A 27,758-nucleotide genomic window follows, 5' to 3' on the forward strand; every position below is an offset into this window, starting at 1 on the left:
TCCGCAATAAGGTGGATGAATTAACTGTGCAAATAGATGTTAACAAATATGATGTGATTGGGATTACGGAGACGTGGCTCCAGGATGATCAGGGCTGGGAACTCAACATCCAGGGGTATTCAACATTCAGGAAGGATAGAATAAAAGGAAAAGGAGGTGGGGTAGCATTGCTGGTTAAGGAGGAGATTAAGGCAATAGTTAGGAAGGACATTAGCTTGGATGATGTGGAATCTATATGGGTAGAGCTGCAGAACACCAAAGGGCAAAAAACGTTAGTGGGAGTTGTGTACAGACCTCCAAACAGTAGTAGTGATGTTGGGGAGGGCATCAAACATGAAATTAGGGGTGCATGCAATAAAGGTGCAGCAGTTATAATGGGTGACTTTAATATGCACATAGATTGGGCTAACCAAACTGGAAGCAATACGGTGGAGGAGGATTTTCTGGAGTGCATAAGGGATGTTTTTTTAGACCAATATGTCGAGGAACCAACTAGGGGGGAGGCCATCTTAGACTGGGTGTTATGTAATGAGAGAGGATTAATTAGCAATCTCGTTGTGCGAGGCCCCTTGGGGAAGAGTGACCATAATATGGTGGAATTCTGCATTGGGATGGAGAATGAAACAGTTAATTCAGAGACCATGGTCCAGAACTTAAAGAAGGCTAACTTTGAAGGTATGAGGCGTGAATTGGCTGGGATGGATTGGCGAATGATACTTAAGGGGTTGACTGTGGATGGGCAATGGCAGACATTTAGAGACCGCATGGATGAACTACAACAATTGTACATTCCTGTCTGGCATAAAAATAAAAAAGGGAAGGTGGCTCAACCGTGGCTATCAAGGGAAATCAGGGACAGTATTAAAGCCAAGGAAGTGGCATACAAATTGGCCAGAAATAGCAGCGAACCTGGGGACTGGGAGAAATTTAGAACTCAGCAGAGGAGGACAAAGGGTTTGATTAGGGCAGGGTAAATGGAGTATGAGAAGAAGCTTGCAGGGAACATTAAGACGGATTGCAAAAGTTTCTATAGATATGTAAAGAGAAAAAGGTTAGTAAAGACAAACGTAGGTCCCCTGCAGTCAGAATCAGGGGAAGTCATAACGGGGAACAAAGAAATGGCGGACCAATTGAACAAGTACTTTGGTTCGGTATTCACGAAGGAGAACACGAACAACCTTCCGGTTATAAAAGGGGTCGGGGGGTCTAGTAAGGAGGAGGAACTGAGGGAAATCCTTATTAGCCGGGAAATTGTGTTGGGGAAATTGATGGGATTGAAGGCCGATAAATCCCCAGGGCCTGATGGACTGCATCCCAGAGTACTTAAGGAGGTGGCCTTGGAAATAGTGGATGCGTTGACAGTCATTTTCCAACATTCCATTGACTCTGGATCAGTTCCTATGGAGTGGAGGGTAGCCAATGTAACCCCACTTTTTGAAAAAGGAGGGAGAGAGAAAACAGGGAATTATAGACCGGTCAGCCTGACATCGGTAGTGGGTAAAATGATGGAATCAATTATTAAGGATGTCATAGCAGTGCATTTGGAAAGAGGTGACATGATAGGTCCAAGTCAGCATGGATTTGTGAAAGGGAAATCATGCTTGACAAATCTTCTGGAATTTTTTGAGGATGTTTCCAGTAGAGTGGATAAGGGAGAACCAGTTGATGTGGTATATTTGGACTTTCAGAAGGCGTTCGACAAGGTCCCACACAAGAGATTGATGTGCAAAGTTAGAGCACATGGGATTGGGGGTAGTGTACTGACATGGATTGAGAACTGGTTGTCAGACAGGAAGCAAAGAGTAGGAGTAAATGGGTACTTTTCAGAATGGCAGGCAGTGACTAGTGGGGTACCGCAAGGTTCTGTGCTGGGGCCCCAGCTGTTTACACTGTACATTAATGATTTAGATGAGGGGATTAAATGTAGTATCTCCAAATTTGCGGATGACACTAAGTTGGGTGGCAGTGTGAGCTGCGAGGAGGATGCTGTGAGGCTGCAGAGCGACTTGGATAGGTTAGGTGAGTGGGCAAATGCATGGCAGATGAAGTATAATGTGGATAAATGTGAGGTTATCCACTTTGGTGGTAAAAACAGAGAGACAGACTATTATCTGAATGGTGACAGATTAGGAAAAGGGGAGGTGCAACGAGACCTGGGTGTCATGGTACATCAGTCATTGAAGGTTGGCATGCAGGTGCAGCAGGCGGTTAAGAAAGCAAATGGCATGTTGGCCTTCATAGCAAGGGGATTTGAGTACAGGGGCAGGGAGGTGTTGCTACAGTTGTACAGGGCATTGGTGAGGCCACACCTGGAGTATTGTGTACAGTTTTGGTCTCCTAACCTGAGGAAGGACATTCTTGCTATTGAGGGAGTGCAGCGAAGGTTCACCAGACTGATTCCCGGGATGGCGGGACTGACCTATCAAGAAAGACTGGATCAACTGGGCTTGTATTCACTGGAGTTCAGAAGAATGAGAGGGGACCTCATAGAAACATTTAAAATTCTGACGGGGTTAGACAGGTTAGATGCAGGAAGAATGTTCCCAATGTTGGGGAAGTCCAGAACCAGAGGTCACAGTCTAAGGATAAGGGGTAAGCCATTTAGGACCGAGATGCGGAGGAACTTCTTCACCCAGAGAGTGGTGAACCTGTGGAATTCTCTACCACAGAAAGTTGTTGAGGCCAATTCACTAAATATATTCAAAAAGGAGTTAGATGAGGTCCTTACTACTAGGGGGATCAAGGGGTATGGCGAGAAAGCAGGAATGGGGTACTGAAGTTGAATGTTCAGCCATGAACTCATTGAATGGCCTACTCCTGCACCTATTTTCTATGTTTCTATGTTTCTATGCTGCATAATGGGAGATGCCACTCTGCATGAGACGTTAAACCTGTTCTACTGATTCAAGTGGATGTTAACTGTGTCATGGCACTGTAGAGAAGAGCAGGGTGTTCTCCTGGTATCCTCAGCACATTAATTTTTTCCATCTCCAACTCTACCAAATAAAAGCTGATTGTACACCTTGCTGGGGATCCTGGTGTATGCAAAATGGCTTCTAAGTTTGCCTACACAAGTTAGTGCTCTTCAAAATAATTACATATACTTTTGATGCAAGAAGTTAAGATATTTGACTTCCATTCTTCACAGAAGAATGTGTAATCATAGAATAATGCAGCACAGACGGAGGCCATTTAGCCCATGTCTGTTGTGGAAAGATAGTGCCTCTGACAGTGCTGCATTTCCTCAGTACTGCACTGGAGTGTCCGCTTGGATTTTGTTCTTAACTTGCCAGAGAGGGACTTGAACCCACAACCTTCTGACTCAAAGATGAAGTCCTGGGTGTTTCTCTGATGCTCTTCATTTGGTTCATTACAATATTTGGAGAATTCTCTCAATTTAACAAATGGGGAGGGGGAATTCTTTCAGGGCAAAGCTCTTTTTTTATAAAAAAACCCATTCCCCCTTGGGTCACTGCAACATCCTGGGGCGAATAGCAGGTGAATGACTTGACCTGCTGTGACATTGGCCCTTCACAATGCATGAATGTGGCTTGGGGGTGACTTTTTTATTCTGGCCTAGTTCTGGGACACTGCAGTCGGGAAGAGCTTTCCTTATGCCTGTGGCATTTCTGGTGGGACACCATTGGTGACTGAAGCACGTGCTGTGAATTAGTCTTTGTGTATTGGTTTAGCCGTTTGTTTGACTTGTGTGGCGCAGAATTGGTGATGTCACAGGCTGAGATCAAGAGAAAGAAAATAAAGCACTGCAATCTGTGCAGTGATGTTTGGATCAGGGGCTGCACCAGCAGACCTCAATACTGCAATTTTAGAGCAACTTGCATCAAATAACTTTGGAATAAAGTAAAATGGATCCTCAGTATAACTCTGTACTGTCACTAGAGGGTGCTGTTGAGCTGAAGGTAACTGCAAGATTCCCTCCAGTACATATTTGAATGAATTGGACTGCGGAGCTCCATTTGTACAGTTACACCTCCCTTAAAAGAGATGGTAATTGGGGAAAATTGTGTCAAATATGACTCAGTCTTTTCTCCATTTCCTGGGGCATAAGCACAGTGGGCTGAATGGCTTGCTTCTGTGCAGTAAGATTCTATGTGGGCTATCATACGGGTGTATCAAGGCAGCATAAATGTTCTTTAAACAGTGTGCTCAGTGGCTTCCTCCTTTTATTTCTTCCCTCTTCTGAAGGCATTGGTTATCCTCCGATATTTCACTCAAGTTGCCATTCTGAGAGCCTGGATGGTATGTTGGTGAGACTGTTTCGCCACAGAGTACGGTGGATTTGAGCTCGATCCTGGCCTCGTCAGTTGTCCACATGCATGTATTTTCCAGCAGGGGTCACTGGAGAGCCATTTGGAAATGGGAATCCTGCCTGACTTCATTTTAATCCTTCTAGCCTACTTGTGCTGCGGCTAATTGTAGATCCTAGGGTTGAGATCGGATAACTCAACACAGACCAGGGATCAATCTGTGGTTTAGTGTCTCATCACGCAGTGCAGTTGCACACTGAGCCATTTGAGGTGGTTGCAGTATGTTTTTTGAAGCTGTTCTTTTAAGAGTTGCAGCAGCTAGCACTTGTGGCCTGGGGTTTTGAGAGGGGGTGTGAGTGGAAGGTGTGGGGTGGGGGTGTTTGGACAATCAGCCGGCGTTGTCACTCATTATTATCCAGCAGACATTCTTTGTCAACACTGGGCAAGGACAGGATCACAGTCAGCTCACTGCAGCCAACCTGCTAAAGTATTGGGTGAATAATTGCTGTTTGTGCCCCAGCAAGGAGCTGCAAGACTAGAGGGGTTGTGTGGGGTGGGGGTGGGGGCGGAGTTGGGGGATGGGTGTGATAGATGCAAGTACAGGGAATTAACTTTAGATTGAATGCAAGTCTGTGACCTGGTAGGGGGGTGGACGTGTGTGCACACAGACTAAAATTTGGAGCTTCACTGATTTATAACTTTTTAATCAATAACATTTTAAACAAGAACATTGAACCCATTTGTCAATATTTTGAGAGTTGGGTAAGTGAATGCGGGCTGTGATGTATTTTGTTAGCTGGACAACTAACACGGTTTGAAATATCTCAACCTACTGGGTTCGATGTGGTCGTAACTTGGCAGCCATTTAAGGAGGTTTTAGAGAGCTGGAGGCGATACGATACTTTGCATTTTATATAGTGCCTTGTATGTTGCAAATATCTCACATTACAACAACTTGTATCTATATAGCACCTTTAACATAGTAAAACATTCCATGCCGCTTCACAGGAGTGTTTGCACAAATTTGATACTGAGCCACACAAGGACAAATTGGGGCAGAATAGGTTTTAAGGAGTATCTTAAAGGAAGAGAGAGAGGCAGAATGGTTTAGAAAGGGATTTCGAGCTTGGGGCCTTGGCAGCTGAAGACTCAGCCACCAATAGTTGATCACATTGTTTTCAAATGCAGTGACCTTGTCGACAGGTGCTTCAGCCATTTTGTGCATGGCGAGACTCCAAACATTAGATGAATGGCCAGTTCATGTATTTTTTGGTGATGGTTGAAGGAAGAATGCAGGCCAGGCAGAACTCCCCACTCTTCATAGTGCCATGAAACCTTTAACATCTGCCTGAACTACTGGAACAGGCAGACATTGCCTTGGTTTTAACATGTTAGCCAAAGGGTGGGCCCTCCAGTGTGGCACACTGTGTTGGACTGCCAGCTTACGTTATGAAGTCCAGGAAATGGGTCTTGTACTCTCAACCATCTGACTTCTTCTAAAGTCGCTACCAACTGAGCCAAGCTGAACTGTTTATTTCACCCCCCTTCCTGACATTCTGAAAAGACAAAATGGAGATGATGACTCTAGTTATTCCTTTCCTATATCGGAACAGCCAACCATATTAGTGATTCCTCAAGCTAAGCAGACCAGATACAATGACTAGGACAGTGGGACGGTGAAGTAGATGGACCTCTGGTCCCTTACAGCCGTGAGATTTTCTATATTTCAGTATTGGTGTCTGGCCTTCTCCTGGATGCTGACTGTGGGAAGTTGGACAGCAAAGTTCAGCAGTGGCTAGTAGTGAAATTTGTCATCTCTGCTGCCCCAAGAGGAACTGGTCTCTCATAAGCAGAGTGGTTATCTGCTTTTTATATGTTGAGATCTAAAATAGAGCCCCTCCACTGGAGGGAAAGCTGATTTTAAAAGAGTACACATCACTTACTGATGAGCTGTTGCTTTACTTTTTTTTGAGAATAGTCATAAGAACATAAGAAATACGAGTAGGTCATTTAGCCCCTCGAGCCTGCTCTGCCATTCAATAAGATCATGGCTGATCTGATCATGGACTCACTTCCACTTCCCTGCCCACTCCCCATAAGCCTTTACTCCCTTATCGCTCAAAAATCTGTCTATCTCCGCCTTAAATATATTCAATGACCTCACTCTGCTCAGCTCTCTGGGGCAGAGAATTCCATCGATTTACAATCCTCTGAAGAAATTAAGACATTTCTCCTCATTTCAGTTTTAAATGGGCGGCCCCTTATTCTAAGATTATGTCCCCTAGTTTTAGTTTCTCCTATCAGTGGAAATATCCTCTCTGCATTTACCTTGTCGTTATCCCTCATTATCATATATTTCGATAAGATCACCTCTCATTCTTCTGAACTCCAATGTGTATCGGCTCAACCTATCTTCATAAGTCAATCCCCTCATCTCCGGAATCAACCTAGTGAACCTTCTCTGAACAGCCTCCAATGCAAGTATATCCTTCCTTAATACGGAGAACAAAACTGTACGCATCCAGGTGTGGCCTCACCAATACCCACCCTATACAGTTGCAGCAGGACTTCTCTGCTTTTATACTCGATCCCCCTTGCAATAAAGGTCATCATTCCATTTGCCTTCCTGATTACTTGCTGTATCTGTCTGCATACTCACTTTTTGTGTTTCATGCACAAGGACCCCCAAGTCCCTCTGTACTGCAACATTTTGCAATTTTTCCCCATTTAAATGATCATTTGCTTTTCTATTATTTCTGCCAACCGGAAAATGACCCATTTATCTCGACTCTCTGTTTTCTGTTAGTTAGCCAATCCTCTATCCATGCTAATATATTGCCCTCAGCCCCGTGAGCTTTTATCTTGTGCAGTAACCTTTTATGTGGCACCTTATCGAATGCCTTCTGGAAATCCAAATACACCACATCCACTGGTTCCCCCTTATCCACCCTGCTTGTTACATCCTCAAAGAACTCCAGCAAATTTGTCAAACATGATTTCCCTTTCATAAAACCATGCTGACTCTGCTTGATTGAATCATGCTTTTCCAAATGTCCTGCTACTGCTTCCTTAATAATGGACTCCAGCATTTTCCCAATGACACAGTTTCCTGCTATTTCCCTGTTCTCCATTATTAATTCCCCAGTCTCATCCTCTAGGGGACCAACATTTACTTTAGCCACTCTTTTCCTTTTTAAGTATCTGTTTTTCTATTTTATGCTAGTTTACTTTCATAATCTATCTTCCTTCTATCATTTTTTTAGTTGTTCTTTGCTGGCTTTTGAAAATTACCCAATCCTTAGGCTTCCCAATAGTCTTGGCCACATTGTATGCCCTTGTTTTCAATTTGATACCGTACCTTATTTTCTTAGTTAGCCACGGATGGTTATCCCTTCTGTTAGTCTTTCCTTCTCATTGGGATATATTTTTGTTGTGAGTTATTAAATATCTCCTTAAATGTTTGCCACTGCTCATCAACCGTCCCATACTTTAGTCTATTTTCCCAGTCCACTTTAGCCAACTCTGCCCTCATACCTTTGTAGTCTCCTTTATTTAAGCTTAGGACCCTGGTTTGTCAAGTTAAGGAGATGTTTTATTCCAGTGGTGATATATTTTCTCCTGTCTGTGGATAGCTGGAATGTGCTCTATCTTGGGTAGACATGATCCATTCTCACCAGGAAGCTTCTGGGTTCAAACTCTGGTCTGTGCTGTGTTACCTGATCCCAAGTAGGGTGGTCAGGGCATCACAGTTGGCCTGGAATGTAACCCAATGAGAAGGAAAGTGTAAGAGAAGGGATAACCATCTGTGACTAACTAAGGAAGTAAGGGATGGTATCAAATTGAAAACAAGGGCATACAATGTGACCAAGACTAGTGGGAGGCCAGAGGATTGGGAAATTTTCAAACGCCAGCAAAGACCAACTAAAAAAATGATAAAGGGAAGATAGAGTATGAAAATAAGCTCGCAATGCTCACTGCCTCAGCTCACTCATAAGGGACTCTGAAGTAATGAAGGGTTCTTGGGGACCCATATCCCAGCATAAATCAGTGCCATAAGATAAGTGAAAAGCACCCAGAATGCTGTATAATTTTATGGTCGTTTTCTGTAGTCCATTACTTAATAATTCTCTCTGGTCAATAGTGTTCCATCCATTTCCAGCAGCGCAAGAAAGTGCTGTTGAGTGAGGACGGACTGGGAGATTGTTAAATGTGGTTTTCTGACGTGTTATCCATCATGTCTCAGCCCACAAGTTGTGAAATGCCAGCTGAGGGCAGTGGGTGTAAACATGTAAATATTTAATCAGGCTGTTTAATTTCCCCTGGAATTTTACTTTGAAGCTATAAAAAGTATACACTTAAAATATACATGAAAGTGAGTGAAGCAGGATTCTGCTTTGAAACTACTGTTGAGACTGGCTATCACTAAGTTATAGCAGTTTTCAGACCATATAACCACCATTTTGCATTGCAATGACATGGACGTACCCAATCAATCAAAAGCAGTTAATGCTGTGTTATCACTGATGGGGGAGGCTAGAACTAGAGGGCATGATCTTAGAATAAAGGGTCGCCCAATTAAAACAGAGATGAGGAGAAATTTTCTTAGGGTTGTAAATCTGTGGAATTCGTTGCCTTAGAGAGCTGTGGAAGCTGGGACATTGAATAAATTTAAGACACAGATAGACAGTTTCTTAAATGATAAGGGGTTATGGGGAGCGGGCGGAGAAGTGGAGCTGAGTCCATGATCAGATCAGCCATGATTTTATTGAATGGCGGAGCAGCTCGAGGGGCCGTATGGCGTACTCCTGTTCCTATTTCTTCTGTTCTTATATTACCATTCTTAAAAGGGTGCTGGGTAAATACTTAGTTGTGGAGCAACTGAAGGTTTATAGAGATGAATAGCGACCTGTCAAATACTCCATGGGACAGTGTGATTAATAACTTAGCTGTAATGTTAAACTGATATTACTGCCATCTGGTGATTACGTTGGTGCCAATACCTTTTGAGTAAAGCAGAAGATAAATTGCCTTTTATTGATCTGTTGCTGGAGGATGCCAGTGTGGGGATGTCTGGAGTACAAGATTGGGTTTACCTGTATTGTGCTTCCCACCTCTCTGTGCTGATACTCATTGTCTATATTCACACATTACGAATGGCCGCTTGGATGACTTGCTGGAGGGTTGCCGTTACCTGTGGAGCCGTAATGTAGTGGAAGTTGCCAGGAGAGGCAGAGAGAATAAAACTCTAGGCCAAATCAGGGAGAAAACAATCTAGGAAATTATTTTCCAATCCCTGAAGTCAATCCAGCAAGATGTAGGAGACCCCGGTAACTGGGAGACACTTTGCCCAGTACCCCACCTACCTTTTGTGAGCAGTGATGTCAGCCACAGTTTGAAAGTCAACTAGCTCCTTTTTGAACGCTTGAAGAGAATCCACACTCCTTCCATGAGCCAGCGGCTTGTTCCAAATTGAACTCTGAGCAAAAAAAACCTCCTGATATCCAATGCAATTCTGTACTTGCACAACTTGTATGCATATCTCCACGTCCTTCCTAACTTATCTAAATAAAATAGCCTATCTAATCATTTTGCTTTTTAAAGATCTCAATCAAATCTCCTCAAAGTCTGTGCTTTGCTAGAGTAAAAAGACCCAGCGCTGTCAGCCAGTCATGGCAACGAAGAACCTTTAAAGTAGGTATCAATCTAGTGGCCCTCCTCTCAACCTTTTCCAGGGCCTCTTAACATCTACCATGTGAGGGGACCAAATCTGGACACTGTATTCTAGATGAGACCTAACTAAGGTCTTGTACAAGGGCAGATTAGTGTTTTTTCCTTTGTTTTGGATTGTCCGAGCAATGCATCCTAATGTATTTGCTTTTGCTATAGTCTCTGGGCACTCTTTGTGAACCTTAAGCGATTCATGTACTATAAACATAGGGTTTTCTCCCACAACAGTCTTAAATTTGCAATCCTGTGTAGTTTGCACATGCGTGATATTGGCTGGAGTCATGTGTATAACACTACATTTACCTATATTAATATACAACTGCCAGACTCTGGACCCTGTACCCCATTGCATCTAGATCTCCTTGTGATCTGTGTCTCATCTAGGGATCTAATACCCACACAAATCTATCATTGTTTGCAGACATTTCCCCAACAAGTCTCTTCAGTCCATTAATAAAGATTGTGAAGAGTAATCCTGTGAGTGTGATCCTCAACTAGTAGCCATGCAGAACCATTACCATCAATGGCAACCCTCTGCCGATAAGAATACAACCAATTCCATATCCAGCCGAAGGTCTGTCCATCAATCCCACAAGGCTCTATCTTAAGTAGCCTATTGTGTGGAGCCTTGTCAAGCTTTTTGAAAATCCAGGTCGATGTCATCAACAGAGACATATAAAGCTTAGTTGAAGGCAGCAAAAACTGTCGGAGCAACCGAAAAGTAATTGGAGAAAATACCTGTAGGAATAGTAAAAACGTTGGATGTAGGCTGCCAACGTTACCAACGTAAGAACTTCCTCAAAAGATTCAACCAGGTTGGCAAGACATGGCCTACTTTTCCAGCAGGCCTATTCTGTTGCTGGTGAGTGTTTCTGTTAAGGTGATAATACAGTGCTTCTCGGCCCTTTCGTAACTTGCCTGTAATTTCCTGGTTATGACTTGTTGCCCTTTTGAGTATTGGCATCACATAGGCCTCCCTCCATGGGAGCATTCCTGAACTCTAGTGATATATGAGCAAGTACTTGCTGAGCACATCTCTTTATTTTGATCCCCATCTTGGGGTGAATGTCATGGGTTCAGCAGCTCAATCTGTTCTGAGACCCTTTATTCTATTCAGGACGAAAATGTGCGTCCATTTTGACACTAGCAACTTCAGAGTCAACTGTACAAGGTTACATTGATAACTTGAGTGTCGTGTACTGGAGTGAAGACTGATGGAAAGTAGCCACTTAAAATCTCTGTTGTATCCTGGACGTCCAGCTGAATCTGCCCTGAGGAATCCTTGCTCCTTAATCCTCTGACTTCTAGCCTAGCTAAACAAGATTTTTTTTTAAACTATACCTGGAGCTGTCTTCTCCAGTGACTTTTTGGCTGCTCTGATAGCAGTTTTCCTTGCCTTCAGCTGAGCTTAATGTTATGTATTTAACCCCTTGCAACCTGTATCTCTCTACCACTAGAGGGCCTACCTTTTGGAGTCCAAGGGATCCCAGCATCCCTTGGGAGCACATTATATAAGCAGGTCACCCACGAGGTACCTGCACTCTGGAGTCTTATTAAAGGAGCTAAGGTCACACTTGCTCATTGCACACAGTACTCAGTTTCAACCTTTATTATGAATGCATCACTTAATATCTATCTTTGTTCTCCTGAACTCCTTTTTTTGAATGTAAAAGTATATATTGTGGTCAGTTTTGCCCAAGTCTCTCCACACGCATCACAGCGAAGTCTAAAGCTGTGTCAGGGTTCCTACTTAAAAATTAAATAGAGTACCTGATTACCCCTATTTTGTTTCTGAATAAAACATGGTTGTGAGCAATCATTTATTACACCTACAAATCTTTCAGCTGTCCTGTCCTTCAATACTAGATGGATCACCATTGAATGCCTGGGAAATTAAAATGCCCCATTACACAGACATTACCACTTAAAAGTCTGAAAGTCTCAAACTGCATCTTGTATATTTGGGTTTCCAAACACGAATTCCCAATGCAGAATGCTAAGTTATAAACCTTTGCTACAATGTCGCTGTATTTGGTTTGTCATACTGATCCAATGTTGTTGTCTTGTTAAATGCTTTTCAAAAAACCTAATCTGAACACAATAGCTGTTGGCAGCACTGACGAGACGCTATCTCGATCTCCGTTCTACCTGGCTACAGCAGCTTTCTGCTTGCTTGAGCAGCAGTGTATTTATCTATCTTTTGCTGACGTGTACCTGTCCAAACGTTTGGTCAGAGTGCGACCTGCAGGGCACCATAAACCTATATTTAGGCTTACTCTGTTGTCCTCTCTTCACAGTCAATAAAATGTCACATTTGTATGGAATTCTACAAATAAAGCAGGTTTTTCCCCTCCAAAATCCTAGCTGATTTGATGTACAGCCCCAGCAGTTTCCTTGTAAAATGTACAGTGCAGTTTCTTGGGCCAAACTGCATCAGCCTGCACCATTTTAAGTGTGTACCGTATGTGACTCTGCTCAGTTTTAAAGCAGTGTGACTTCCTGGTTGGAGACCTGGAGAGAAGCACCACTTTATCTTTGAGAGACCCGCTCCCTTTCATCCCGCCACTGATGGCTGTGACTTCAGTAGCCTAGGCCCCACTCTCTGGAATTTCATTTCTTAATTCCGTCTGCTTGTTCGCTTACCTCATTAACACACTCCTTTAAACCCACCCCAATGACTCGGATTTTGGTGGTCCTCTTTAGCTCTGCCTATTTTTCCTTGTGCCTAGGGATATTTTTCTACGTTAAAGGCCCTATATAAAGACAGACTTTAGTATTGCAATCAGCTGATCATGAAGAGAGTGTTGCTGTTCGGCTTATTCATTTTTTTTTATTGCAAATGCTCTATAGGGAGAGATAAGTATCAGATTTTAAGCCAGAACACTTGAACGTTGTGGGCTTCTTGTGTTAAGCTCCTCTGTCACTAGTCCAGAAAGATCTGTAACCACCAGTTTCCCACCCTGGTGCTATACAGCTCAAAAAATTCTCGAGACAATGTAAGCTTTCGAAGAACAAAGTTTGTAATTGTGTTGCTTGGTTTCCCATAGTACACACTGTAAAAGTTATGCTTTGCTGAGATTCTGATGAATACACTGCATAGTATTGACATTGGCCGTGTGGAGCAGGCTTCATGCAGATACTCTGAGCAGCTTGGCCTTTACTGCTTTGCTTGTTTGACAGGGTCTGCAGCTGTTTGGACAGCAGTGATTGTTTTTATACATGCTCTAACATGTTCCAGCACACACACTGTCTACATGTTTAGCCTTTCCTGTAGAGTCCCCTCCCCTGCATACTGGAGGCATGCAGGTACCATTTTGCTTTTCATGTTCCTGGTCTCCATGGTGAATTCCAGATAGTTCCAGCCATTTCCAGTTTGTTTGATTCACAGAAGAAGTTGTTTATCGCCACCAAACATCCATCTGGAAGTCAGTAGTGCAAAAGCCAGGTTGCCATTTTTGAAATAGCCTCCACCTTCTCTACATTTATACAGAGCAATATATTTATATTCATACAACTTTAAAACCCACGCAGATTCAATTGATGGCTATTTTTTATTCTGTTGACCGTGACGAACGACTCATTTCAAGAGCATCCCACAGGCAGCGTGTACCGTGCGTTAATTGGACGTTGCTGTCAGTGGAAGTTGATGCATAAACTATTGCATAAAATACTTTATTTTTAAATTACTTCAAGTATACAGGTGTTGTGTGCAGCAGGCTAGAAAGGACTAAAAGAGTATGAGGAGTGACTTCTGAGGTAATGGCAGTGGTAGGAGTGTTTCAGGCCGCACTGCAGTAGGGGAGTTGCCCTTTATTTAGATCAGTATTTTCTCATACCAACTTCATTAGCATGTGTAAATTTAACACTACACGAATCTCATCTACTAAACACCCATCTGTCATTGTTTGGGCACAGAATGTACTGTTACATAGAATAACACTAATTCTGCAAAGGTCATTGCACAAATTTTGCAGGCCTTATTTGCAGCCTTTTTTATGATCCATTGACTGCAGTTTATGTATAGGAGCATTGAATGCAGCAGCAAATGGAGGTAACGAACCTATACAGACAGGCATTGGTAAGGATGCAATTTGAGTATTGCGTATAATTTTGGTTCACCCATTATTGAGAGAATATTATGACCAGATCAGAAGTAGGGCTGTTTACTGCTGATTGTGCAGTGTTCAACTCCATTTGCAGTTCCTCAGATAATGAAGCAGTCCGTGCCTGCATGCAGCAACACCTGGACAACATCCAGGCTTGGGGTGAGCAGCCAGTATTATTTGTGCTACACACGTGTTGGGCATAACCACCTCCCCCAGGACAATCTGTGGAATTACAATCGGCAAATCCCCCACCATCACCATCCTGAGGTTACCATTGACCAGAAACTTAACTGGACCAACCATGTGAATGCCGTGGCTGCTTGAGCAGATCAGAGGCGGGGTATTCTGTGGTGAATGGCTCCACCCCCTGGCTCCCCAAAGCCACTCCACCACCTACAAGTCAGGAGTGCACTGGAATACTTTCCTTTTGCCTGGATGGGTTACAGCTGCAAAAACATTCCAGAAGCTCGACACCATCCAGGACAAAGCAGCCTGCTTAATTAGCACCCCAGCACCTTATTCACTGCCTCCACCTTTGTCGTACTGTGGCTGCAGTGTGCATTATCTATAGGATGCACTGCAGCAACTCGCAAAGGCTTCTTCAAACCAGTGACCATCATGACCTAGAACAACAAGAGCATCACGGACACGGCAACACCATCACCTCCAAGTTCCATCCTAACTTGGACATACATCGGCCGTTCTTTCATTGTAGCTGGGTCAAAATCCTGGAACTCCTTACCTAACAGCTCTGTGGAACCACTTTCCCCTCACGAACTGCAGCGGTTCGAGAAGGTTTGCCACTACCTTCTCGAGGGCAACTAGGGATGGGAAATCAATACTGACCTTGCCAACGATGCCCACGCCCCGAGAATAAATTAAAATAAAACCTGGAAAGGGTGTAACTCAGATTTAAATAGGATGATGGTAGGGAAGAGGATATAATTGAGAGAGCTGTTTTGAAAGGGAGTTCTGTTTGGATTCTGGAACATGTAGGAAATTGAATCTCTGGAGTCCTGGTTAAGCATGTCTAGTGTGTATGTGTACTGTTCTCATCCATAAACCACTAGAATGGGATTCAGAAGGTCACACTCCTGTGATTGCGGTTGAGCTGTCTGCACAACTGGCACTTGTATTGGTTTCCAACTTCTGTCCAATTGGCTGTAATCTATTGGTAGCCTGTATGGTGCAAGTGGTGTTCCAGTTTTCAAGACTAAGCAAAGCACTGATGGAAGACAGCTGCTAAACTAGGGCAGGCGGTAGAGTCTGATGCGGCTAAGGGACTCCAGAAGGACCTGGACAACTCTTAGCTAAAACTATGCTTTCTATGCAAGGAAGAACTAGCTGTACTGAACAATCTCCTTCATCTGTACTTTCCTTTGTAAAACTTGCATTTAAAGGGCCATAATGGTTTATGCTTTTAGTTGCGCCTTGTTAAATGGTGAGCTTTGCAGTTAGCACCCCGCTATTACTGAGATTGATTCAGCAAATGTAATATATCAAGATTTTTGAAAGGCCTTTGATAAGGTACCTCATAATCGACGAATGAATAAGGTCAGAGAATGCGGAGTCAGAGGACAAGTAGCTGGCTGGCTTCAAGACAGAAAGCAGAGTGGGAGTAAAGGGTAGTTATTCACAGTGGCAGAAGGTGGGTAGTGGTATTCCACAAGGATCAGTGCTGGGACTACTTATATACACACTTTATATTAACGATTTAGACTTTGGAATCAAAAACACCTCCTAAATTTGCAGATGACTCCCAATTGGAGGAGATAATCAATACTGAGGAGGACTACAAAAAAATTACAGGAGGACATAATTTTGCAAAATGGGCATATTGGCAAATTAAATTCAACACTGATAAATGTGAGGTCGTACATTTTGATAGGAAGAATAGGGAGGTCACTTACTTGAAGAGTGGGAGTCTGGGTGGGGTAGAGGAGCAAAGGGATCTGAGTACAAATACACAAATCACTAAAAGTAGCGACATAGGTTAAAACGGCTATTTTTTAAAAAAGCAAACCAAGCACAAGGGTTTCTTTCTATAGAGGCATAGAATAGTACAGAAGTTATGCTAAACTTATATCGAACCTTGGTCAGACCACATTTGCAGTACTCCATACAATTCTGGTCGGCATATTATAAAAAGGACATAGAGGCACTGGAGTGGGTGCAGAGAAGATTTACAAGGGTGCTGCCAGAAATGCCAAAATATATCGATCAGGAAAGGATGAACAGGCTGGGTCTCTGCTCTCTTGAAATGAAAAGGCTGAGGGTGATCTAATAGAGGTCTTTAAAGTTATGAAAGGTTTTGATAGAGTGGATACAGACAGAATGTATCCACTTGTGGGGAAGAGCATAACTAGAGGCCATGAATATAAGATAGTTGGGAAGAAATCAAATGGGGAGTTCAGAAGAAACTTCTTTACCCAGAGAGTGGTGAGAATGTGGAACTCGCTACCACGGAATAGTTGAGACAACTAGTGTAGATGCATTTAAGGGGAGGCTAGATAAGCATATGAGGGAGAAGGAAATAGAGGGTTATGTTGACAGAATTAGATGAAGAAAGATGGGAGGAGGCTCAACTGGAGCATAAACGACGGCATGGATTGGTTGGGCGAATGGCCTATTGCAGTGCCGTAGATCCTATGTAATCCTATGCAATGATTTGTTTGGAGTAGTGGGGTGTTATCTTGCTTGCTTCTCCATTGCTGCAATCACAAGAGTTACGAATGAAATGTTCTCGCTTTGCCACTTGATAGCTTTTTTTTAAACCAACCAAGTGGTACAACATAATTGTGTATTTTGTACTTATAAATACATATCTGAGGAGGAGGGCATTTTGAACTAGGATGGTTGCGGGTCTGTCACTTATGCTGGGTGTAATTTAAGGTGATAGATTAAGAGCATCGGACAGGAGGTTTTATAACGCAACATTAAAGTTTATTGGCTAACTGTGACTAATTGGGTGCCATTATGCTATCAGACTGTGGACAACACTAATATTTCAACATATAAACCACCTAATGTCTTTTTTTAATATCTTCAAAAGCTGTATTTAGTGCAGATTAGTTATTGGCAGTGATCATTGAATTTCCTTCCATGATTTATCACCATGTTTCAGCTGCTGACATTGACAAATCAGGAGGTTTTTTTTTGCATTTTAAGAGAATTGCATGATTTTTCTGACCAGCATTGACACCTCAAGTGTTTTTTTTTATTTTGCTTTGCTTTGAAACATTCTGCATAGGGCAGAAATAAATCGCTGTCTGTCCAGGTTACAATCAAGAAGTGCATTAATTTCAGACCGATCTGTGAATTTTCTATGTTAAAAGCATTTCATGTCGTTTCAACTGGAGTTCTTCCTGGCTTACATGCTTCGTACTGTCATTTTTGCTGAGTTGGACTGTTCTGCACCTGCTGTTCTTCAGAGAATGTTGAATCATTCTTTCTTTCAAAAAAAAATAGTTAGCCTTCAGAAGAGAAAAAAAACTGGTAAACTACTCAGCAAGTTGACGACTCTAACTTTGCCTGTTGTCAAACATGTCATTCTCTAGTGACTTGGTTTGGGAGAGATGGTCGGGGGATTTGGTAGCCAGCGGCACTGGTCAGCAACAGTGAATTTGTCTTTTCTATCTAGTTGGGTTGTCTATTCCCATGAGCTCTGTACTGCAATGCATAAATAAGACTATAATCCTATGGTAGTTAGTGTACAGTATCGATATAGGTTAGGAAAATTGCACTTCACATACAAAAACAATAATTTGCATTTATATAGCACCCTTAATGTAGTAAAACCTGTCGCGAAACTTCACAGGAGCATTATCAAACAAAATTTGATACCAAACTACACTATAATTAGGACAGGTGACCAAAAACTTGGTCAGAGGTAGATTTTAATGGAGCATCTTAAAGGAGGAGAGGCAGAGGTTTTTTTCAGATCTTGGGCCTTAGGCAGCTGAAGACACGGCTAATGGTGGAGTGAATAAAATTGGGGATGTGCAAGAGGCCAGAATTGGAGGAATGCAGAGATCTGGGAGGGTTGCAGGGCTGGAGGAGATTAGAGATGGGGCGGGGTGAGGCCATGGAGGGATTTGAAAACCAGTTTAATGTCTGTTGAGGTGTGATTTTTCGTGTGTGTTTGGATTCCTGTGATATTTTGTACTAGTGATGGACAATAATCACTCATGTTCTATAGCTCAAAATGCTGTCACCAGCCACAATCTAAGTTTGGAAGGTCAGTAACTGGTCCAGTGTGATTTCTACATTTCAAGTGGGCATGGTATAAAAAAACATGACTGCCATTGTGCTTTACTGTAGTCGCAGTCAAAATAACACGAGCAGTTGCTGTCAAGAGAACAGTGGGCAAGCACATCTATGTACCAAACCCCTGTGGGTCTTAATTCGGAAGCAGAAGTATGTGATGCGCTGTGTCCATTTGGATGCTGAGTTTCCCTTGGAGAGTTGGTAGGTCTCCAATTTGTACTGGTGGAAAGGTAACAAGGGAATCGGATACTAATCAGGCTTACTTGGTGAGCTAATTATCAGCCTCCCTACAGGTGATGGCAGCATTAATTTATTAGTGTTTTGGCAGATTGAATTGGTTTTCTTGAGATATTTCTCCAACTGGAAGAAAGGGTATTTGTGCAGCCATTAAATGACTCCTGTTCCTATTTATGTTAAACATATATTGCAAATGTACTGCATACATCCTGATTACTGCAGTAAAAGGTCAGTCCTGTTGAAGTAATCCCACCATTGAAACGTTTTTGTTTCAGGTTATGCAAATTGTAAATGCAGATGCCATGGTGGCTAAGTTAAATTCAGGTGAACAGAAGACAATCCATCTGTCCAGCATCCGGCCTCCAAGGCTCGAAGGAGAAGTCAACCAGGTAAGCAGGCTGCAAAGGTTTAAGATGTAAGTGGTGGGTTTTGGAACAATTGAGAGAACAAAAAACATTCTTTTCAAAAGCTCAATGGTAACTATATTCTGCGAATCTGTGTTAAGATTCCTTTTGGAAAGTAGACTTGAGGCTGTCTGTACTAGATCCGACGATTGGATTTGAACCAAACTTGTTGTGCTTATAAGGTTGCATGTTTTGCAGGATTTTTGCAGATTTTATATAAAATAAAATGGGATGCTAGTATCCCTTGCCCAGCACAGTGAAATGGACACATTTTATAATGCAGAAATTATCCTTTGTTTCCCTTGTATGAAATAGTATGCAGAATGCACCTTGCTTTGTGGAACCTTCTGTGGGTTTATTGCCACAAAGCACTGGCTGCCTATGCCACTGGGCTCTTGCTGTGACAATAGCCATTGGAAACTACCAATGTATCCTTAGAGAGAAGTAATTTTCCCGACTACTCGGTGTTTAAAAATAATTAATTACAAAATATAAATTGCAACTCTTGTCGGCTACAGCAGCCAATTGACATTTTGTATCACACTGCTGTGGTGGCTTATGTTGTAGCTTCTATGTTCTTCATACTGTCTTTTTAATGAACACCATAAATGTTGGAAGCACTCAGCAGGTCAGGCAGCATCTGTGGCGAGGGGAAGGGTTAACATTTTAGGTGGATGACTTTTCATGTTGATGCATTTTCTGTTTTAATTTCAGATTTCCAGCATCTGCATTATTTTGGGGTTTATTCTTCCATTTTTCACGGTGCTTTAAACACTCTGCAGATTGCAACCCACTGTTAAAGAAATTTGTGTTTAAAGTGCCTTTTTTTGCAAATTGCCCCCCTGTCCTAGTTGCACTGTGCATTGATATCTAACTTACTATTGTGTCCTCTGCTGGTTTGTAACAGTGTGAAGAAATGATGAGATAAATGGATGAAATAAAATCAAGCTGCTAGAAATACACAGCAGGCCATTTAATGCCTGCGAAGAGAAAAGACAAGTTAGTGTTTTGGCTGTGTACCCTTCATCAGAACTAAAGAGATAAACAGGCATTTTAGTTAGGTTGGGAAGGGGGAGGGAAGACCAACAGATACAGCAACCACCGAGAAGAGAGTTGGTGTTAACTGACCTGTGCACTAATGGAAAACAGGGTAAACACAGCACCAATATCTTGTCTTTTCTCTTTACAGATGCCGACTTTGTTTATTTACAACATTTTCTGTTATTTTAAACTTCCACTCTGTTTCTTTCTTTTTTTTAATTTGTATCTCATAAACAGAAGGCATATTGCCAATTATTTAATGTTTGTTTTGTTCTTGTGGCAATTTTTGTAACGGCATTTTATCATTTCTACTTCCTTGGGTTTCCCTGTAATATGTTTGGCAAGTGAGGCTGGCTTCTCTTGAGGTGACTTTATACCTATTAAAACTGCTCCGCCACCCCATTACTTCAGTGGAATCCTGACGACTGATTTTGAAATTGAAGTGTGAGGTGGTAGGGTGGGTTGATTCCCTGCATTGACATCACCGAGACTAACTGCTTTACCTCAATGGAGTCATAAACCCGCACTGTGCCAACAGATCGCTATATTGAGTTTATACTGAGTTACAGTCGAGGGAGAGTGAAGGGCATTGTTCATTGTCTGGACTTGCTTAGTGCAAAAATGCCTTTCGTGCTGCTCTGAATCCTGACAAACATGCCGACACTCTGGATTGGGAGCTCTTGATATGCGATATCCTGATGCTCTGTTGCAATGTTAGATTCAATGTACCCTCTTTATAAAAAAAAAAATTTTGGGCAGCTGTGCTGCCCCTTTAAGGGGCTACATGGTCCATTCTAAAGACTACGCATGCATGTTTTTTTAAATTGAAAAGCCAGCTGCACAGGATCTCTGGAGCATGGCCTCTCAGCTTACAGGGAACATTGGTTGGAGTCCAATATGCTTATGCCACCATGCTACTAAGGCAGTGATGGTTGAGTATCATTTTTTTTCTGCACATTGATTTTAATTAGTTTGTCCCTATTTGAAGAAAGTGGGACAGGGCAGGGTTTTTGTAGTCCTATCTGACCACTCTCATCCCACCATAACTTTGGTCAAACTCCAGGGATTTAAAAAAAAACTTGGTAAGTACCTGTAGTATCAGTTGTTCATAAAAGAGCTTGTGCTTCCTCTTAATCTGATGTTCTCGGAATAATTTGTTTTATTCCCACATTTTTAAGAGGTGAAGAAATTGAAGTGACAAATTTTCCTGAAATTGCTGGACTGCAGAACATTTCTTCTAAAACTGGTATTTAAAACCATACTTGAAACTGATGCATGGGACCATAGTATCATTTTTTTTTAAAGTTAAGTACAATGTTAGTTGCCTGAGTCCTTCTAACCTTGATACATTTATTAAGCAGCGAAGCACAGACTTGATGTTGAAGTGGATTCCGACAGTTAGTGCAATTCATGTCTAAAATGTCAATTGCAAGATGTTGATTGAGTGACTCTAATGGTCTATTTGAAATATGGTATTTTTAACTTGCTCTATCTTTATTCTTTTAAAATATAGCAGCTTCCCGTTTCCAAAAACTCGTGTATTGCAAATGAAGAAAAATCGCAATACATTTAACAGCAACCATCACTCTGCCAGCTTGTTGGTTAACATTTTAGACACCACTTGCTTCATATGTCAATCTGCTTTACTTGTTACTTTGTGTGGTTTTATTGCGGTTGTATCATGGACATCCCAGTTGATTCCCATTGGCAGTTTCTCCCCCAGATTTGTAAACCAAGCAGTGCCCAGTAATATGTTTGCTACCATCTGTTTTTCCCCCAAAACTTTGAAGAATTATTACAATTAATGTCTGATTTGTCCTGCTTAATTTTGGGTGCTGTATTAAAATTCTGAGCAATGATGTTGAGGTATTGGACTGAAGAAGTTGCTGAGCCCTGTGATGCAAGAGCTGAATTAACACCAGTAGCAATGGTCATTAATCTAACTGCTTCTGCAGTGACTAGACGTGTTAATTCAGCTTCCTCATGCTGTTGGGGTCAGTAATTTTTCCATGTCAGTGGCCCTGATGGTGTAATTGTCACTTGCTGGTTTAAAGGAAAAAATGGTCCAACAAACTGAACAAAACAGAAGAATTTTAGAGTCAACCTTTCATTACAACAAATTTGTATGCGAGCTTGAAGGGGTAAGGTGAAGATTGAACTGCAGAAACTTGTACTAATACAGGTTCTGTGGTATGTGCCATAGTGAGATCCATGTAGAAACCATCTGGTAATCAGCATGCCTAGTTTGAGCACTTTGCTGTGCAGGCTGCTGCAGGAGTTGAGCCTTCCTAAAATAGTTTTAAGTAACTTGGAACACTTTGCAGTGTACTTCACACTTGCTGTTGCAGTGACGTGTTTAATTTTGCTCAGTATTGCCCTGAAATAATTATTTCTAGATTGTTCTGCTGTTGAGTTTATGTTAGTTCATTGGCTGGAGAGAGCTGGGCTGGGTATACTCTGATGAGCTAGTCTTTCAGAACATCCGCAACAGATCACCTGTTGAGTTGAGTTGGTATTGGAGGTCAAATTAACTACAAATGACACTTTACATTCCAGGACCAACACTGAAAAATAAAATGTGGACCGCATCTAATTAGAAACTAAATTTGCGTCTTTTATGGAATCTCATTGAAGCTCCCATCAGGACCCCTTTTAAGAAATGGTTGTAAAAGATTAACCTTTTTGTTTTCTTCTATTCATTATCTTTTTAATTGCAAGTGTTGATAACATCAGTTGGGGGTAGTGGCTTTGAAAAGTTATTGTTGCTGTGAGAGCTGAGCTGAATTAACAGTTTGTGCTCCATCATTGCTGGTTTCTATGACCATCTCCGTCACAATAGGCCCAAATTTGGCCCTCCGGTTTTTTCGGCGAGCCCCCACCCCCCCCCCCCCCCCCACCCCCGACATTTTACCTTAGAAGCAGCGGCAAAAAAAATCTGTCCGATCGTGGCCGATTCTCGGGCCGTTTGTGGAGCTGGCGTGGCGCAGAAGAAAGATGGAGGGCGGAGCTAGATCCCGGTGCTGAAAACCGTGCCGGGACCTCTGCACATGCCGCTAGAGTCTGCGCGCATGTGCACTAGCTCCTGGCAGGCCGTTTCAGCAAACGCGCGCTGCAGGCTGTGTGGGAGGGGCTGAAGTACGCCGTTCCTAGCCCTGGCCGAATGGGCTCCCTCATCGGCAGCCCACTGCGTTTCCTAAGATAGGAGTTCTATTTGTTATTATTTACTGATTGATTTTGGTGCTTTAGGTGCAGGGTTGCTTCTATTTTATTAATTAATTGCTTATTACTTTTTTTGCTTGGTGCTTTTAAATGTAGTTACTTGTACCGATTCCTTAACTGTAAGTAAGGTCTTTCTGTGCGGACAAAAGTGGACACATATGCTGCCCTAAGTTAGTTTAGTACAACTTTTTTCTGGCCAAATTGGCATAAATGGTGTAAGTGGCTGGGAACGTCCCCTTTTGGGGAAATAAAACTGACCTAACAAAAAACCTAACTAACTCACTAACACTGGCACAAATTAAATGGCCATATTTGCAACTAAAAAGATGCACCAAAAAAAATCAAGTTACACCAAAAAAGACGGTGCAACTCATGGGGAAATTTGGGCCCCATATATTGTTCTAATATAGTTGTCTCCTCTTAATTCAAGTTGTTTTTATTTTGTATTCATCCAGTTTAAACTATCCAGTAATTCAAAAGAAGGGAATTAACAGTAGACTTGTACCAATATCGGAAGCACTTGGCGCTGAAATAAAAAATAAAGAACTGGATAATCTCAACCTTGTGTAGATTTGATTTTAAAATGGATACTGATGAGTTTTTAGAAATTATTTATATAATGTCAGTTTTAAGGAACTTTTGTTTATATAAAAAAATTAACTGCTGTAAGTTATTAAATATTTAAAACTTTGGATTTGATTAACTTAAACTGAGGTTGCAATGGGATGAGATTTTTTTTAATGCAGTGAGTTGTGATCTGAAATGAATTGCCTGAAAGGGTGAAGTAAGCAGATTCAACCTGTTAAAACTGTCAAAATGGAATTGGATGAGTATTTGAAGGGAGGAAAAAATTGCAGGGCTATGGGAAAGAGCAGAGGAGTGGGACTAAATGGAGAGCTCTTTCCAAGAGTTGGTACAGGCATGATGGACCAAATGGCCTCCTTTTCTGCTGTATGGTTCTGTAATGGTGTTGGGGTCGAAATTCCTGGATTTTGCTGAAAGAATAGTGATACATGCCTCACTGATTGCTCTGTGACCCTTGGTTGATTGGGCAAAGGGATTAGCTCAGGAATTTTCCCCTCCATTTACCCTTCTCGCCTAAAGCACTGAAGGATATTTGTTACCATTTGTAGATAACGGTTTTAGAAATGTGGCCGTTTGCTGCATATTAACGCCCTACTAGTTTGGCTAATTGCCTTTGCTTCCATTTATGAAGTACCTCTAGAGAAAACACCTTTTAGGACTGACCAAGTAGCAGCTGTTGGAATTGTACCTTTTCTTTGAGGGGAGAGAGAAAAGAGTGTGTTTAAGAAACCGACTGCTCTGTTCCCCAGTCTGGTGAGTACTTTTTCCTCAATAGCAGTTGATATTTTGGTATTTATGAATAATAGGTTTTGGAGTTCAGTCTTTCTAAAAACAAAACACACCACAGCTTCCAAAAGACATTTTCTTGCTCATTCATTCAAATGCCACTCATTGATGAATAGTCCACAGTTTAATATAGAGGGAGGGAGAAACAGCATTGGCTCATACTTCCTTTAACCTTTTAATGCCATAGAGGGTCTATGACAGTAGGACCTTGTTCTGAACTGTACATCCTTTTTAAAAGGATGCGACAAAAGGGAGACTGAGTGAATGCAAAGAACTTTTTAAATATGCAAGGAATCATGTTTACGCCAGGTTTGATGGAGTTTGGGAGGTAGTTTTGTATGTAGAGCTTGAACTGCATTCAAATGAGGGCGCTTATAACCTATGAAGGTAATGTAACATTCTTGTGCTGTAATACTGAAGCCTGCAGATGGTCTCTTCAATGTCTTCTTTGGGCTTATGTTCCTTGTTTACTGTGGTGCCAATTTATGGCAACAAATGAAAAAAGGAGGAGGAGTCAATTAAAATGTGCAAGTAGAGTATGGCCTTCAGTGTCAGTTAAAGCTCATTATGTTTAGATAGTTCAGAGATTCAGATTCTTTGAAGCCCTCTATAATCATTGAAGTGTCTCCCCACTTAACGTATTCCAAATAGATGGATGAGTGTTTAATGGACTTCAAATAATATCAATGTTTGATGGAACAAATCTGCTGCTTACTCTTGGCCTAATCCATAATTTATAGGGATTTGCTTTTGCATTCCATAATTTGCCTCGGGTTTTTCAGCAAAGCACTAGCTGACCCTTTTAACCCTCCCAGGGGGGAAAAGTCCTGCAATTTAATTGGAAGTTGGTAGCATAATCATAATGTGTCTCTGCAGAAGCGTAATCTAGTGACGCAAAGCTATCGCAGAGCAATGAACTCTCAGCCTCCCTGAGGGAGGTGAAGTTTAAAAGTAATGTAGCACTGCTGATAGTTATTGCACAATGAAATGGATGGTGAGCATATCGACTTCAGGTACATTGTGTCCACACGACCCAAGTTTTACCCACATTATGTAATACTGACTCAGCTCTGCACATGCCTCCGCTTCAGTGGCAGTCCAGCTGCTTCCTTCAAGGGGGTTTTTAAATGCTCTTTGCAACTGTCAAGTTTTGGATTAGTAGTAAATTAAGCTATGATATACTTGAGAAATACTGGAACCACTGAAGCATTGAGGGACTGGGTATCTTAATGAGCTGACCCACAAGTTAATGGGTCAGCTATCTAAACTTATCCTTAATTAGATTCTTTATTGCACTACAGCACTTCAACCTGGACTGTTGGGAGGACTGCAATTATATTGGCTGAGTGGGATTGTTTGACAGGCACCCATTATCGGGAGGGGAGTCACTGGGTTGACAGGCAGCTCAATAGGAGAATCCTTGCATGCAGAGCTGGGGAAGGGTCAGAGGGCAAGCCTTTGCCTTCCTATCCAGCTAGGGGAAATGGTCTTGGAGAACTGATGAGGAACTCGGACTGAGAAAGCTCTCTTGAGCTACGTGTGGATCAATTTGAGAAACGTGTTTTTATTTAGCCTGTTAACAGGTCCTGTTAAACTCATGCTCAACAGCTCAGTGAGCGTCTTTTTCTGGCTGTGTTATAGGTTGCTCCAACGTGAGCTAGCTAAACCCTGACTACCTTTTAACTTCAGGCATAATCACACTGAATGGGGCAAGCACAGTGATGAGTGATCACCTCTAGAAAAACCTGCTAGCAGAAAGAAACTGATCTGGAGGGCAATAAAGCAGTGCATCAACCTCCTGTTGTTTACTTCCAGTTGGGACTGCCTCAGGAATCCATTATACCACAAATTCTGATAGTGGAGAACTGTAAGTTTTATTCCCCGCAGTCAGATAAGCTGTTATTTGTTTTACCGAATCTTCTGAAGTTTTTTTTTAAACCGGGAGTTGCCCCTTGGGCCATTTTAAGTTGAGAAGTCCAACTTCGGTCGGGCACCTGAAGTAGGGCGTATAAGAAAAAAAAGATCTTGCATTTACATAGCGCACTTCATCACCTTGGGATGTCCCAAAGCACTTCACAGCCAATGTAGTACTTCTTGAAGTGCAGTCACTGTTGTAATGTAGCCACAAACAACAATGAGATAAATTACCGAATAATTCTTTTAATTGCTTTAGTTGATGGTTTGCCACGATACAGGGAGAACTTCCCTACTTTTCTTTCCAATAATGCCGTGGGAATCTTTTGCGTTCATCTGAGCGAGTAGGCAGGACCGCTGTTTGACATCTCATCCGAAAGATGGTACATCCCTGGCCAAAGACCGCCCGAAGTGGAGGAAGAGCATCCGGGAGGGTGCTGAACACCTCGAGTCTCGTCGCCAAGAGCATGTAGAAAACAAGCGCAGGCAGCGGAAGAAGCGTGCGGAAAACCAGACTCCCCACCCACCCTTTCCTTCAATGACTGTCTGTCCCACCTGTGACAGAGACAATTCCTGTATTGGACTGTACAGTTACCTGAGAACTTACTTTTAGAGTGGAAGCAAGTCTTCCTCAATTTTGAGACTGCCTGTAATGGATAATGCACTGGAATGTCAGCCAAGATTTTGTGCCAATTCTCTGGAGTGGGCTTGAATTCCACCTTCTTAGAGGTGAGTGTACAACCACTGATCCATGGCTGACCCATGATTTTAAAGTCATGTAGATAAAGAGCAGTTAACAAAGTATTTTGGATCAAGTTGCACCCAAGTTAGATGAATTGTTACGCAGCTAATGCTGGAAAGAATTACTGTAGAGTCTCCTGTTGCATTTGCCTCGAAGAAGGCGTATCACTCCAGGGAGCAGCACGTGCTGGAGCAGGAGAGCAACGGCAGTGAAGAGGGACGTCATCAAGGTCCACGTCAGTGATTGGAGCGTGGGCAGGTACAGCAGGAGCAGCGAGATCGGGGCGAAGGAGCGGCGAGATATTGCAGAGGGACGTGATCGGGGCCCAGGAGATGCGCGAGTTCGGAGCCCAGGAAAGGCGAGGGCCCCAGGGCAACACAGGCCAGCCCACATTGCGATATGTGCGCGCACTGGGTCTGTGCAGCAGAGCTGGTCTCCAGTCATCTTGGTTAACCCTTGCTAC

General features: G+C 42.4%; 1 protein-coding gene across 1 annotated transcript in view; it reads left to right on the plus strand.

The window, feature by feature from the left end:
- snd1 (staphylococcal nuclease and tudor domain containing 1) overlaps positions 1-27,758 on the plus strand; it is a 1,067,139-nt gene that overhangs the window by 86,634 nt on the left and 952,747 nt on the right. The window contains exon 10 of the mRNA XM_070897262.1: positions 18,880-18,993. Within this exon, the coding sequence (XP_070753363.1) occupies positions 18,880-18,993 (114 nt within the window). The remainder of the gene's footprint in view (positions 1-18,879; positions 18,994-27,758) is intronic.

Source organism: Pristiophorus japonicus, chromosome 13 (assembly GCF_044704955.1).
Source record: "Pristiophorus japonicus isolate sPriJap1 chromosome 13, sPriJap1.hap1, whole genome shotgun sequence".
Taxonomy (NCBI): Eukaryota; Metazoa; Chordata; class Chondrichthyes; family Pristiophoridae; genus Pristiophorus; species Pristiophorus japonicus.